Genomic DNA, 14,775 nt, shown 5'->3' with positions numbered 1-14,775 from the left:
CTTTGTTTCTAATTTCATATTTAAGTCTGTGGCAGATGTAAAGTGAGGTTAGATGTGGAGCTGGATGAATACAGATTTCTGATGAAGGGTCTAGGCTCGAAACGTCAGCTTTTGTGCTCCTAAGATGCTGCTTGGTCTGCTGTGTTCATCCAGCTCCACACCTTGTTATCTCGGATTCTCCAGCATCTGCAGTTTCTATTATCGCAGATGTAAAGTGCTTATGTTTCTGCACATTAGAACACTTATGATTCACCCATCACATTGTTACACGTATATTCCTTTAGAAGCTTCAGGGAGATTTAAACAAGTTAATTCAACAGGCAAATGAGTGGCCAATACAGTATAATATGGATAAGTGAGAAAATGTCTACGTCAGTTGGAAAAAGCAGAATGGCACAGCAAGCCTCAAGTAAGTTGGCTATTTTGCAAGAGGGTTTGAGCACAGGAGCAAGGAAGGTTTGTTGCAGCCTTGTTGAGGTCACACCTGGGGTACTGTGTTCAGTTCGGCTCTCCTTACCTAAGAAGCGCTAGATATTGAGGGAGAGTAGCCAAGATTCACCAGATTGATCCCTGGGATTATAAATTTATCATATGAGCAGAGATTAAGCTACCTGGAGCTGAAATCATTGGAGTTTACAAGAATGAGAAGGGATCTCATTGAAACGTCAAAAAAAAATTGTCATAGTACTGGACAGACTGGATACAGGTAAGATGTTTCTCCTGGCTGGGAGATCCATAACAAGGAGTCACTGTCTCAGTATAATGATGGGCCATTTTGAACTGAGATGAGGAAAAAGTTATTTTATCAAAGGATGGTGAATTTGTGGCATTTTCTAAACATAGAGGGCTGTAAATGGCTAAGTAATCAACTAGGTTTAAGAAAGAAAAACACAGATTTCTCAAGGCAAACGGTGTCAAGGAGCATGTAGACAGAGTAGGAGTATAGCTTGAGGTAGAGGATCAACAACGATCATGTTAAAAAGCAGAGTGTCTCAACCCAATGGGCTAAGTGTCTCACTCCTGCACCTACTTTCTATGTTTACAGGGATCCATGTTGCACAATTAGGTCATTATAGAACAGGAGCCTGGGCTATTGTCAGATACTTATTGTGAGGTAAGTTTGCTCAGATGCAGCTGACTTGGCACGACTGTACTTTTCTCGGTCTTCTTAAGAAGAATGGCTTCCGTTAATTGTGGCTCATCATGACTGAGCACTTGTCCGCTTGCAAGGAGGCTGCTTATTCAAGTTGATATGTAACACACCAACACTTCATCGTTATAGTACATTGTAGCCTCAGAGGAGCAGTGCCCCATCATTAAGATTTCTCTTGTGAGTCAGAGTACAAATACACTGGCATAAAACTGCCATGTTATTTGAAGCAGAGCTCATTTTTTCTCCCTTGACTTCACAATTTGTCTTTTCTTCCCCCCCAATGCCTGTTGTGGTCTACAATTCTGAGCTAAAGGTTTCTTTGACCCAGTGGACAGGAGCCAGATATTGCAGTTAAACATTTTCAAGTAAACAAAAGCAAACTCAGTAATAAATGGAAAGCAGATTCTCTCAAAAATAAAATATGTCTCAGTCATCATCTTTAGAAGGTGAGCTACTTTAATTTCATCAAAGTAACTGTGTTCAAGGGAAATGCAACCTAAAGTTTCTAGGGGAAAATAACATCATTTCACTAAGAACGGTGGCCTTTTCTTCAAAGTTTTACATTCAATCGATCCTCTTTAATGTATTCAAGGTTGTAGAGCATCTGGTCTAAAATTTACATGAACAGTGCAGATAATTACATTTTCATTAAAGAAACATTTAAAACATACAGTGCTTCATGTTTTGTCCACACTTTGGAGGACAAAGTAGCAATGATCTAATTAGTGAGTTAGAGAAGATGTTAAAGAAGACTTCTCTTACAAATCAAAAACTAAGAAAAGACAATTGTTCAAAATAAAAAATTGCTGTTTAGTTTCCAAAGTGTTAAACAAATAATACAGTGGGTAAATTATTAAAGCGGATAGTACATAAACTGCTAAATTTACAAAAATCACATGTATTCTTTCAAATAGGATAAGTTGTGCAAAATGTAAACAGACTAGAATATGGACAAAGTAGTTAGCCCTTTTCAATTACAATGGGTGCTCCATTGTCTCAAATATTGTTCTCCTAATTCTCAATACAGAGATCAGCATAAGTTCTGCATACGATATTAATCACAATAATATAAATAAATTTCAAACATAATTTAAGCTGTAATTATTACATTTGTGTACGAAAAAGATGCAAAGTTAATTGCACTAAATCATCACATATATTACTGCCTGTTTATATGGGATTGGTTTGAACTAAGAATTTTCATTCTGTTTTCTGTTTCTTTTTAGAAAACAGATTTCCAAATTTACTCCATTCATATACACTTATTTTGCACTTAAAAGAAGTTAGGTAATAATTTAAAAAAAAACAAATCCAGTTGGAAAACTAGTGTAGGAAAATTACTAAATTATCTGATAACTTAAATTGAACAAATTTGAATTTTGAAGAGTGGACATTAGCTGTATGACACTCAGTCAAGGCAACATCTCAGCACACAATATTCTAATACATTTCAATCATAACATTAGTTAAATCTGATTCAGAGCTGAAGTAGATGTTTTGTGAAAAATGTCCAAATCAAGTTGTGCCCAGCACCATATGAGTACAATTTTCAGTTGGGTCGAAATTTGGGGATGGGTGGGGAGGGGGTGAAATTAGCAAATTGTCAAATGATTATGGGTGCAAGTTTTAACATCTATCACAGGAGGTGGTATTGAATTGTACCTATGCTTTAATTTAAACCATGCTGTTTACTCAGTATTTGAAAGAGAACAAATTTGTTTCCTCATAATAATCACTGTACTATTAATTCATTTTAACCCGTCAAAATAGGATATGGTCATCCAATATACAGTCAGAGTGACAACTTCAGTCTAAAAGTAAGAATATGGATGACTTTGATTATGATAAGGTAATGTCATCAATCACTTGGGTAGAGGGATGTGGAGGGGACAAAAAGGGATTAGTCCTTTGTGTTTTGATTATGTTGGATCATCAGTTTACGAAGGTCATTAAACCTTAGCACTAACAGAATTCCATGTTTATAAGTAGAAGAAAACCCAGTTCTGGTAGCCATCTGTCCACAGTCTTTTGCAGATGGGATATGCCTTTGGTTGAGGGATCCAAACAAATAGCACTAACATTCTCATGGGAACTAAGGACCACACCAGTTTAAATTATCACAGGCTCAAACAGAAAATATTAGTCTAGATTTCCTTAACTGTTTGCAGATGACACTGGTGCCAAATGTATGAACCAATCAACATCAAAGACTCTGGAGCTTCTAAGGATTTATGAGTTTCTATGCTGTGGTTGTAAAAGGCTTGGCACTTCAGTTTGCCCAGTCAGAAAGTTGAGCCTCACTGGAAGTCATACTTCAGAATTCTATATCAACCCCTATCTTGTGGTTACATATAATGCTTACAACGTGTCTACAGCAGACATATGGAACCATGACATTCAGTCTATGACATACCAGTTGGTTACTCACTCACCACTTGATATTCTTTGCACCAATAAAAAACAAAAACTAGAAATAGTAACCACCTGATTATAATAGTCAACAAGGGGCAACTGGTTTGTGGTCACTGTGGATGCATTTGAGTGCATATGAGTCTGCACTCCTGTGGAAATTCTTCATATGTAGAAACAAAATGAATATTGTGTTGAAAAGCACAATTTTTTTAAACTTGTGTACCAAACAACATACACATGTTACTAAATCAAAAAGAATTACTTTACACCACTGTTTCACTGTTAGATTTCATTCTGTAGAGCTAAAAAAAAAGTTTTAATTGACTGAATTTTGATGCTGAAAATTTCATTTAAACTGGTTGACAGTCCTCCCAGTATTCAAATCCAACAATGGGAATAGGCAAAATTAAGCTGGAAGCTATTTGAAGACCACTTCTTTTAAACAAACTGAAATTTTAAAAGAAAGTAAGCTCCCTTGACAAGACACTTCAGCTACAACTCATCTCACCTTAAAAGGACATGATCAAATGCGCTGCACTTTCAGCTATAGAAATGTTCAGAGTTCCCATTTCCACTTCACCTAAAGATAAGCATCTTTTTTCAATATATTTCATGATTGTTCTCCAATTTCTACTGTTTTAATGTGCTCATTCTTTTCTGATATAGTCTTTATGGTATCTCCGGTCTCTTTGGCATTGTCTTCCTGTTCAGGGTTTTCATGATCTTTGGGATTGGTACCAATGGGAAAAGTGCTCTCTCCATTCACGATGCCTCCCCCTTCTACAATTGCCTTCCCGAGGGCTTCCGTTAAATTCAAATCCTGCTCTCCTTCATCATCAATGTTTAGGTTTCCCAGCACCATTGGAATTTTGGAGTCTGTTGCAGTGTTCTCTAGCATGGCGATGTTACTTTCCTCATATTTGGGAAGTGGTGCACCTTTGTCTTGGCGTTCTATAAAGTGCTCTCTTTTTGTAGCAGCACTTTGCACTGCCTTTTCCAAGATCTCCTTCTCTGCTGTGCGGAGCTGGACGGCCATCTTGGTGTGGTAGGACAGTTCTGGCTTTTCAAGCAGTGACCTATCATCCTAAAATCAGAGGGTGGGGGAGAAAAAGAAGTGGAGAATGTTGGCTTAATCTGGACAAGATTCAGACATCTGGTTACATGGCGACCAGAAAAGATGTTCTCCTCAGAGTAAAAATAGTTAAAAAGCGATTTATCTTGAGGAAGAGTTTCAATATGACTCTGCGTTCAAAGGGTATCTCTAAAGTTGTAAAAAGTTCCAAAGTGCTTCACTTGACTGATAATCAAACAAAATTTGATAGTGAGCCACACACTAAGAAAAAGGACTAAAGTTTGGTTAGCTGGTATGTACTAATGTTTCATTAGCAGGACAGAAAGGGAGACAGGTTGAAGGAAAAGGGTGGTGGAAGCAGATTCAATAGTAATTTTTCAAAAAGAAATTAAACACTTGATTGGAAAGTTTGCAGAGGGGAACGTGTAACGGAGTGGGATCAATTTTTTTTGAATATTCATTCATGGGATGTAGGCTTTGCTGGCTAGAACAGCAATTATTTCCTATCGCTAGTTTGCTTTTGGAAAGTGGTAAGAAGCTACCTTATTGAACTGTTCTAGTCCATTCAATTTTGGTAGATGCACAATGCCATTGGGGAAGAAGTTTCAGGATTTTGACCAGTGACACTGAAGGAATGGTGATAGATTTCCAAATCAGAATGGTGAGTGACTCGGAGGGGAACTTGCAGGTGGTGGTGTTCCAATATATCTGCTGCCCTTGTCCTTTTAGATAGTGGTGGTTGTGGATTTGGAAGGTTCTATCTAAGGAGCCTTCGTGAATTCCTGCAGTGCATCACACTGCTGCTTCCTATGATTGAGGGAGGGAAATTTTGTGTACATGGTGAAAATCTTGGGGTTACTTTGTCCTAGATGGGGTCAAGCTTCTTGAGTGACATTGGAGCTGCACTAATCCAGGCAAGTGAGCGCATTCCAGCACATTTCTGACTTGTGTCTTGCATACATTGGACTGCCTTTGGGGAATCAGGAAGTGCTACGATGTTCCTAACCTGCGACCTGCTCTTGTAGCCACACTACTTATATGGCCAATTTGGTTCGGTTTATGGTTGATGGATACTCCTATGATGTTGATAGTGAAAATTCAATAATGGTGATGTCATTGAAAGTCAAGATTCTATTTTGCTGGAGATGTTTATTGCTTGGCACTTGTGTGGCATTTGGGCATGGACTACTCAAGTATCTGAGGAGTTGCAAATGCAGTCGATGGCAAACATTTCCACTTATAACCTAATGATGAGGAAAGCTCATTGATGAAGCACCTGAAGATGCTTTGGCCAAGGACACTATTCTGAGAAACCCCTGCAAAGATGTCCTGAAGCTGATATGACTGATCACCAACAACCACAACCATCTTCCTACATGGCACAAATGACTACAAGCAATAAAAACTTTCCATTAATCCCAGCAACAGTTTTCCTTGGGCTCCTTAAGGCCACACTCAGTCAAATGCAGCCTTGAAGAGAAGGGTAGTCACTGTCACCTGACCTTTGAATTCAGCTCTTTTGCCCATGTCTAAACTAACGCTGTAATGAAGTCAGGAGCTGATTGACTCTGGCAGAACACAAACGGAGTGTAAGCGCACCGTTGACAAACCTTCCATCACTTGACTGATGGCCAAGAACAGACTGATGGGGCAGTAATTGGCCGAGTTAGATATGCTGGGTTAGCTATTAGAGATACAGGGTGGCACAGTGGCTCAGTGGTTAGCACTGCAGCCTCACAGCGCCAGGGACTGGGGTTTGATTCCAGCCTCGGGTGACTGTCTGTGCGGAGTTTGCACATTCTCCCCGTGTCTGCGTGGGTTTCCTCCGGGTGCTCCGGTTTCCTCCCACAGTCCAAAGATGTGCAGGCTAGGTGGATTGACCATGCTAAATTGCCTGTAGTGTTCAGGGGTGTCTGGGTCACAGGGGGATGGGTTTGGGTGGGATGCTGCATGGGGCATGTGGACTTGTTGGGCCAAAGGGCATGTTCCCACCCTGTAGGGAATCTAAAATCTAATCTAATCATATCAAACTTTTTGCTGATTGAAATCATACCTGGCACATAGGAGGATGATTTTGGTTGTCAGAGGTCAGTCATATCAACTCCAGGACATCTCTGCAAGAGTTCCTCAGCGTAATATCCTATGCCTAACTGTTTTCAGCTGCTTCATTAATGCCCCTCCCTCCATTATAAGGTCAGAAGTAGAGATGTTTGCCGATGATAGCGTAATGTTCAGCACTATTTGCAACTTGCCAGACACTGAAGAAGTAGTTGTTCAAATGCGACAAGTTCTGGACAATATTGAGGCTCGGTATGACAAGTGGCAGGTAACATTCACGTCACACTAACGAGAGACAATCCAACAACCTACCCTTGACATTCAATAATGTTACCATCACTATCTTGGGAGTTACCATTGACCAGAAACTCAACTGGTCTTGCAACATAAACAAAGTGGCTAGAAGAGCAGATCAGAGACTAGGAATACTGTGGTGAATAACACACCTCCTGACTCCCAAAGTCTGTATACCATTTAGAAGGCAGGAGTGTGATGGAATACTCTCCACTTGCCTGGATGGGCACAGGTCCATCAAGACTGAAGAAGCTTAATACCATCCAGGACAAAACAGACCACTGGATTGGCACCACATCCGCAAGCATCCACTCTATTCTTCACTGCCACACAGTAGCAACATTGTGTACCATCTACAAAGACGTACTGCAGAAATTCAAAGAGCCTTAGTCAGCACCTTTCAAACTCACGACGATTTCCAACTAGAAGGACAAGGGCAGCAGATACACAGGAGCACCACCACTTGCGAGTTTCCCTCGAAGCTACTCACAATCCTGACTTGGGAATATGATAGCTGTTTCTTCACTTTTGCTGAATCAAAATCCTGGAATTCCCTGCCTAAGGGCATTGTGAGTTTAACTACAGCACGTGGATTGCAGTGGTTCAAGAAGGCAGCCTACCACCACTTTCCCAAAGGCAAGTAATAAATGCTGGCCATAAGTGAATAAAGGAAAAAAAGAACTCTTGCTTTTTATGTATAGCATGTATCTGGGAAATTTTCGACCTTGCTAGTTCCATACCAATGTTGTCACCGTATGAGAACAGGTTGGATTGGGGAATGGTAAGTTCTGAGGCAGAAATCATCTGCATCATTGCAGGAACGTTATCAGTGAAAGTATCACTGCTGTTGCAGTAATCCAGTATGTCCAACCATTTCTTGATATCACCTAGAGTGAATTAAATTGACTGAAGACTGGCATCGGTGATGTTGGGGACGTCTGGGACGATGCTGAGATAGATCATCCACAAGGCACTTCACATTGTTGCAATGCTTCAGCCTTCCCTCTTGCACTGCTATGCAAGACTCTCCCATTATCAAGGGCAGAGACTTTTGTGGAGGTTCCTCCTCCAGTGAGTTATTTACTTCTCCTCTGTCAATCACTACAGGATGAGGCAGGGCTGCAGAGCTCTGATCTAATCCCTTGGTTGTGGAATCATTTAGCTCTGTCAGCACTTGCAGGCAGGCCTGTTCTTTAACTTCGCAAGGACCATACCACATTTTTAGGGATTCTTAGTGCTGTCCCTGGCATGCCCTCTTGCACTTTACATTCACAATTCAATAGCTCTTTTAAAGACTTTGCTGTTAGTGTCATTTTATAAATCTATTTCTATTCAGCTTCACGTAGGGTCCATCTTTTTTTTGAAAATAAAAATCAATACATCCGAGAAGATACATTCCTAGTTTATGTTTACACATGCTAGGCTAAATACCAAATTAAAATCACTAGGACTGTCTAGGTCACTTGCATGCACTCTATTTTAAATACTTTCAAAATTAACAAAATAAGACGTAAAGACCTTACCTCAGTAGTAGTTTTATATGTTTTTAAGAGGAGTGCAGCTCTGGTTTCAAGGAAAGTCCACAATTTGATTTCATTATCCCAGCTTACTGGGAAATCAGAGTTTCCCAAGGTAAAGATCTTATCGATTGCATGTTCTCCCACAAGATGTTCTTTCAATTCATCTGTAATTACATAGATTATAATTAAGAACATTCAAAATTTGATATTTCAAAGACCCTGGGGCTTAATTTCAGCATCGGGGTAACTTCAGCCGATTACAATTTGAAAAGAAAGCAGTAGTTTAGACCCTTTGATCCCCTGCTTTGTTCTTTGAATGTTTCTCCCCAGTTCTTTAAGCATCCTTCGACAAACACTCAGTTGTCCACCTGAGAGAACAAGCAAGCTCGCATTTCTGGGTTGTGTGTTAATGACTACGAGTACATGTCCAGGCTATAGTGTGCTGCCCTCCTCTCAGATTTTCTCCTTCATCATTGTGTTTTCAGCTTCAGGCAGCTCGTACTTTTAGGACACAAATTCAGAACTGTCTCATTTGCTTTTCTAAAAATGTTACACAAACTTGTAAAACTGCTCTTACTAAGTCACTTATAAATCCAAAGGTGTTCAGTGATGATGGGTCTGTGATTTCTATATTAACAAACTTGGAATTTGAACTAGTGGCATTTGACTGTGACCCTATTTTTGTGAAGAAATACATGAGTTTAAAACAGTATGTGTCAGGAAGCATGTGACTACAGGGCCACCAGGAGTGTTCAAGGAAGTTCATTCCATTGGAGGGGTTTATGACAGGAAAGAGAAAACACTGAAAGACATTAGCTTGCTTTTTGGTTTAGAATAATCAAGATTTGATTTTTAATTAGAAAAGTCTGGAGCTTGGAAAGCTGTTTGGTAGTTTGAAGATGTTTTGACTGGAATCAGATGTAAGTATAGTTTCTCCCAGAAAAATTAGATTGTTCAGAGTAGGTAGAAATCATAGAAATCATGGAATCCCTACAGGCCATTTGACCCGACAAGTTCACACCGCCCCTACAAACAGCATCCCACCCAGACCTATCCCCCTTGCCTTTCCCTGTAACCCTGCATTTCCCATGGCTTACCCACCTGACTCACACAACCCCTGGACAATACGGGCAATTTAGCACGGCCTATCCACCTAACCTGCACATCTTTGGGCTGTGGGAGAAAACCGGAGCACCTGGAGGAAACCCACACAGGCATGGTGAGAATGTGCAAACTCCACACAGACAGTTGCTCGAGGGTGAAATTGAACCCAGGTTCCTGACGGTGTGAGGCTAACCACTGAGCCACCATGCCACCCAATGATGATGGGACAGGCTTTTGTGGGCCGGGGGGGTCATCAGGAGGTGAATTACCTGCCACAGTATTCTTGGCCTCTGACCTGCCTTTCTAGCCATATATTTTCACTGGCAACTCCAGTGAAATTTCTGGCCAATGGTAAACCCCAGGATCGAACAGAGAAGGGTACAGCACAGGAACATGCCCTTCAGCCCACGATGCTGTGCCAAACGTGACAGCAAATTAAACTAATCCCTTCTGCCTGCCCTTGGTCCATACCCCTCCCTTCCTTGCATATTCACGTGCTTATCTAAAAGTCCCTTAAATTGTACCACCCCTGGCAACATGCTACAGACCCCTAAGACAGTGTTAAAAAAAACTTGCCCTTCACATCTCCTTTGAACTTACCCCCTCTCACCTTAAATGCATGCTCCCCAGTATTAGACATTTGATCTCTGGGAAAAAAAGATTCTGGCTGTCAACCCAATCTATGCATCTCATCATTGGACAGACTGTCAAGTCTCTCCTCAGCTTCTGCTGCTCCACAGAAAACAATCCAAGTTTTTCTAGCCTTTCCTTATGGCTCATACCCTCTAAATCGAGGCAGCATCCTGGTAAACCTCTTCTGGACCCTCTCCAAAATCTCCACATCCTTCCTGTAATGTGGTGACCAGAATTGAACACAATACTCTAAGTGTGGCCTAACCAAAGTCTTATAACCCTACAACATGACATGACATCCTGACTCTTGTACTCAATTCTCGACCAGTAAAGGCAAGAATGTCATATGCCTTCTTTACCACTACCTGCTTGCACGGCACCTTTCAGGGAGCTATGGGCTTGAAACCCAAATCCCTTTGAACATTAGTGCTGTTCAGAGTCTTGCCATTAAGTGTATATGTTTCCTTAACATTTGACTTCCCAAAGTGCAGCACCTCAAACTCACCTGGACCAACCTCTATCTGCCATTCCTCTGCCCATATCTGCAACTGATCTATATCCTGCTACATCTTTTAATAACCAGGACATTGATAGTGGGGGATGCACTCAGGGAAAAAGAGTTTGGTTTATGAAATGTCAAGACCAGCAGTGTTGGTTAGAACTCTGTAGCTTATCACGTCTGAGATCTTAGTTGGGTTAGCATTCCAGGGAAAAGACCTCATAGGAACCGAACAGAGAAAAAGCAGTTAAAAATCAAAGCCTACAGGCATAATGGAGAAGAAATTTGTTTTTTTCCGAGTAACTCTAAAGAGATGATGTTGAGGATTAGGTGGGAATCATTTTGCCATGAGTTTTGAAAGTGTTCAAACTGTTAGTTTTAGATGGCTTGGTTTGGTCTATTTTCAATTTTTTCTTTTGTGTAATAAACTTCTGCTGTTTTTGTTAAAACAAGTTTGCAGCCTTGTGTGTTTATGTTTCAACAAAAGACCACTATGTCAAATGAAGTAAACCTGATTTATCAATTCAGATTTTATTCTAGGATCTGACCAATTTACAGGGTATTCCTGGCATTTTATGCTTTTATTTGGGTTATGTACTCATGACATTGTTTCAAGAAGGAATAGTTAAATATCAAATGTTTTCTCAGACTCCAAATATATAACATCTACGGCACTACTCTCAACATCACTTCGTTAAAGAACTCAATCAAATGTGTCAGACATGACCTTCCCTTGACAAAGCCATGTTGACTGCTAGCATTAACCTGTTTTTCTCCAAGTGTATAATTTACCTTATCCTGTAAACAGCCTGCATCAGTTTTTCCACTGGTGACATCAAGCTGATAGGTCTGTAGGTTCCTGGGTTACCCTTTGCCCCTTTCTTAAATAACAGTCACATTTGCAATCTTCCAGTCCCCTGGGACTAATCCTGTGCTCAGTCGGGCCTGGAAAACTTCTGTCAATGCTTCCACAATTTGCTCCTTTAACCTCTCTCAGCAATCTAGGATTCATCTGATCTGTGCCTGGTAACGTCTCTACCTGAAGTACTTCTTAGCACCTCTTCTTTATCCATAACCATGTTGCTCAGTTGCTCAACACCTACATTTTCAATTAGGCTATTGTCACCATTTTCTAATTTGGTGTAGACAGAAGCAAAAGTATTCTTTTAGAACCTCTGTCAAACCCTTTGCTTCGGTGAGAAGCTTACCCTGCTTGTTCCTTATGGGCTCCACCCTGCCCTTTACCTTTGGCCCACTGAGTCTGTTCTGCAGATAACACCAAAATTAGTGGTGTAGTGGAAAGTGAAGAGAGTTGTCTCAGAATACAAGACCCTGATCAGAAGGGCCAATGGGGCGAGAAGTAGCAGATGGAGTTTCATTTAGATAAATGTGAGGTGTTGCATTTTGGTAAGGCAAATCAGGGCAGGACTTATATACTTAACAGTAGGGCTCTGAGGCGTGTTGCCGAAAAACAGAGACCAAAGATTGATGGTGCATTGTAGTTTCTTGCAAGTGGAGCTGCATGTAGACAGGATGGTGAATAATGCTTTTGGCAAACTTGCCTTCGTTGATTAGTGCATTGCATATAAAAATTGGGACATCATGTTACGGCCGTACCGGACATTGGTGAGGCCACTTTTAGAATACTGCATTCAATTCTGGTCTTCCTGCTATAGGAAGTATGTGGTGAAACTTAAAATGGTTCAGAAAAGATTTAAAAGGTTGTTGCTGGGAATGGACAGTTTGAGCTATTGGGAGGGGCTGAATAGGCTGGAGCTTTTTTTCTCTGGAGCATTGCAGTCTGAGGGGGTGATCTTACAGACATTTTTAAAATCATGAGGGACATGGATAGGGTGAATACCCAAGGTCTTTTTTTTTGCCAGAGTGGGGGAATCCAGAATTAGAGGGCACAGGTTTAAGGTAAGAAGGGAAAGATTTAAAAAGGGACCTGTGCGGCAACTTTTTCATGCAGAGGGAGGTGCGTGTATGAAAAGAGCTGCAACAGGAAGTGGAGGAGGCTGGTACAATTACAACATTTAAAATACATCTGGACAGGTACATGAATAGGAAGGGTTTAAAGGGATATGGACCAAATACTGGCAAATTATCTCAGATGATATTACGAAACCTGGTTGGTGCGGATAAGTTGGAACGAGTTGGACTGTTTCCATTCCTATGACTCGCTGATACAGATTGACTATCCCAGAAGAAATTCCTCATCATCTTTATCTTACTAGGTTATCCCTTAGCCCAATTAAGGCTTTTGGTCCTAGACTGTCCCACATCTACTCTGTCAAGCCCCTTAAGAATCTCATATGTTTCAATATGGTTGACTTTCATTCTTCTAGATGCCAAAAAGTAAAATTCCAACCTAATCAAGTTCTCAGTGTTAGACCATCCCTCCATATCCAGAATCAACCTATTGAGCATTCTCTGGCTTGCCTCTAATGCCAGTATATCTTTCCTTAGATAAAGGATAACTACTGTTCAAAGATATTTCAGGGTGCCCTGAAGTTGTGACCTTTGACTTAGTTAAACAGGACAGAATAGTTAAACATAATCAAAAGCCTACGTCACGATACTGGAACAGGCCTGCTGTCTCTCTAGAGATCACAGTGCAATCCACCCTATCAAGATAGACACAAGAATATCACATAATCAGAAAATAAAACCTTAGGGATCATCTGAATTGTTTAGCAATAGATTTGAAATCAATTTATCTCCATGAAATGTGTTGGTTAATTAACTACCTTACATTAGAAAATCTGGGTCAGTTAAAGGTTCTTCATACATATGAATGCAGAAATGCAGATAGAATCAATTCCTATCATGTTCTGTTGAACGTTGTATTTTTCTCAACAATTCTATTTTAAATCTAATTGTGACTTATAAAGCTTGACTGGAAAATCTTCAGAATTTAGCTAATCTCTGATTTAAAACATTTTAAATTTCATATCAGACTCTTAGAAAGATAGCATCATTTAAGGGTTAAATTAAGGGACAGGTTGCAACCTTCAGAAAGTAATGTAAAGATTCATTAGCATACACATAAATAGATTATTCTCTCTGGTGGAAGAAACCAGGACCAGAAGGCAGAATTTTAAAATTGAAGCCCAATTGCTTGGGCATGAAATCATGATGTTCATATTTGCTCAGAGCAGAAAAAAGTCTAGAATTCACTTTCTGTGGATGCTGAGTCAATTGAAAGTTATAAAACCCACAGCAATATATTTCCATCGGATCAAAGGAGAAAGAACAAAGGCACATAAATATGAATTCTCAATGAACTGAATGGTGACAAAGGCTTGTGGGACTGAATGATTTCCTCCTTTTCTTATGTGTAGTAATCAACATGGATTCAGGAGAAGAAAAATCCTGCTTGTCCAGTCTTCTCAGCTTCTTTAAGGAAGTAGCAAATGGTGATAAAGGGGAGTCCTTAGTTCTCCAAAAAGGGTTAGAAAATGTGCCTTGTGATCAGCTATTAGTCAAATACAAAGTAGTGGAGATTTAGGTGGAACTCCAGTTTTAAATATAAAAAACAGATGGAGGATAAAAACTAGTGAGAATTCTTTCATGGAATTATATTGGCTGCTGGGTTGGAAGAGAGCAACGAGTGGGATGCCCTAGTTCTTGTACTAAAACAACTTTTCACTTAATTAAATGGAAGATTGAGTTTCAGTGTACAAAGTAGTAGTAATTGCTGAGTATACCAAACTAGAAGAGTTAATGGAATCAGAGGAATGGCAGAGGAAGTTGTCCAAAATAAGTACATGGCTGTGTAAAATTTAATGCAAATGTGATCTGCACATAGAATGGAACACACAGTCTCACTCTCAGTTACTGAAATAATTACTTTCATACAGCAGCTTTCACAACTTGGAGCTGCTAGCAGCACTGTCAGTGTCCCTATGTGCCAAGGATTGCAGCAGTTCAAGAAGACAGTTCACATCTCCTTCTCCAGGGTAACTACAGATGGGCAGTAAATGCTGGCCCACCCAGTGACACCCAAATCCCACAGACAAATAACAAT

At 40.2% G+C, this 14,775-nt stretch overlaps 1 protein-coding gene across 5 annotated transcripts in view; it reads right to left on the bottom strand.

The window, feature by feature from the left end:
* Nucleotides 1-1,627: 1,627 nt before the first annotated feature.
* setd3 (SET domain containing 3, actin histidine methyltransferase) overlaps nucleotides 1,628-14,775 on the bottom strand; it is a 161,034-nt gene continuing 147,886 nt past the window's right edge. For all 5 annotated transcript variants that reach the window (XM_048538556.2, XM_048538555.2, XM_048538558.2 and 2 more), the window contains 2 exons: nucleotides 8,513-8,673; nucleotides 1,628-4,649 (listed from right to left, as the gene is read on the bottom strand). In XM_048538556.2, the coding sequence (XP_048394513.2) occupies nucleotides 4,176-4,649; nucleotides 8,513-8,673 (635 nt within the window). In that variant the 3' untranslated portion in view covers nucleotides 1,628-4,175. The remainder of the gene's footprint in view (nucleotides 4,650-8,512; nucleotides 8,674-14,775) is intronic.

The sequence above is a fragment of the Stegostoma tigrinum genome, chromosome 10 (genome assembly GCF_030684315.1).
Source record: "Stegostoma tigrinum isolate sSteTig4 chromosome 10, sSteTig4.hap1, whole genome shotgun sequence".
In the NCBI taxonomy this organism is placed as follows: Eukaryota; Metazoa; Chordata; class Chondrichthyes; order Orectolobiformes; family Stegostomatidae; genus Stegostoma; species Stegostoma tigrinum.
This window is presented reverse-complemented; position numbering and strand designations above follow the sequence as displayed.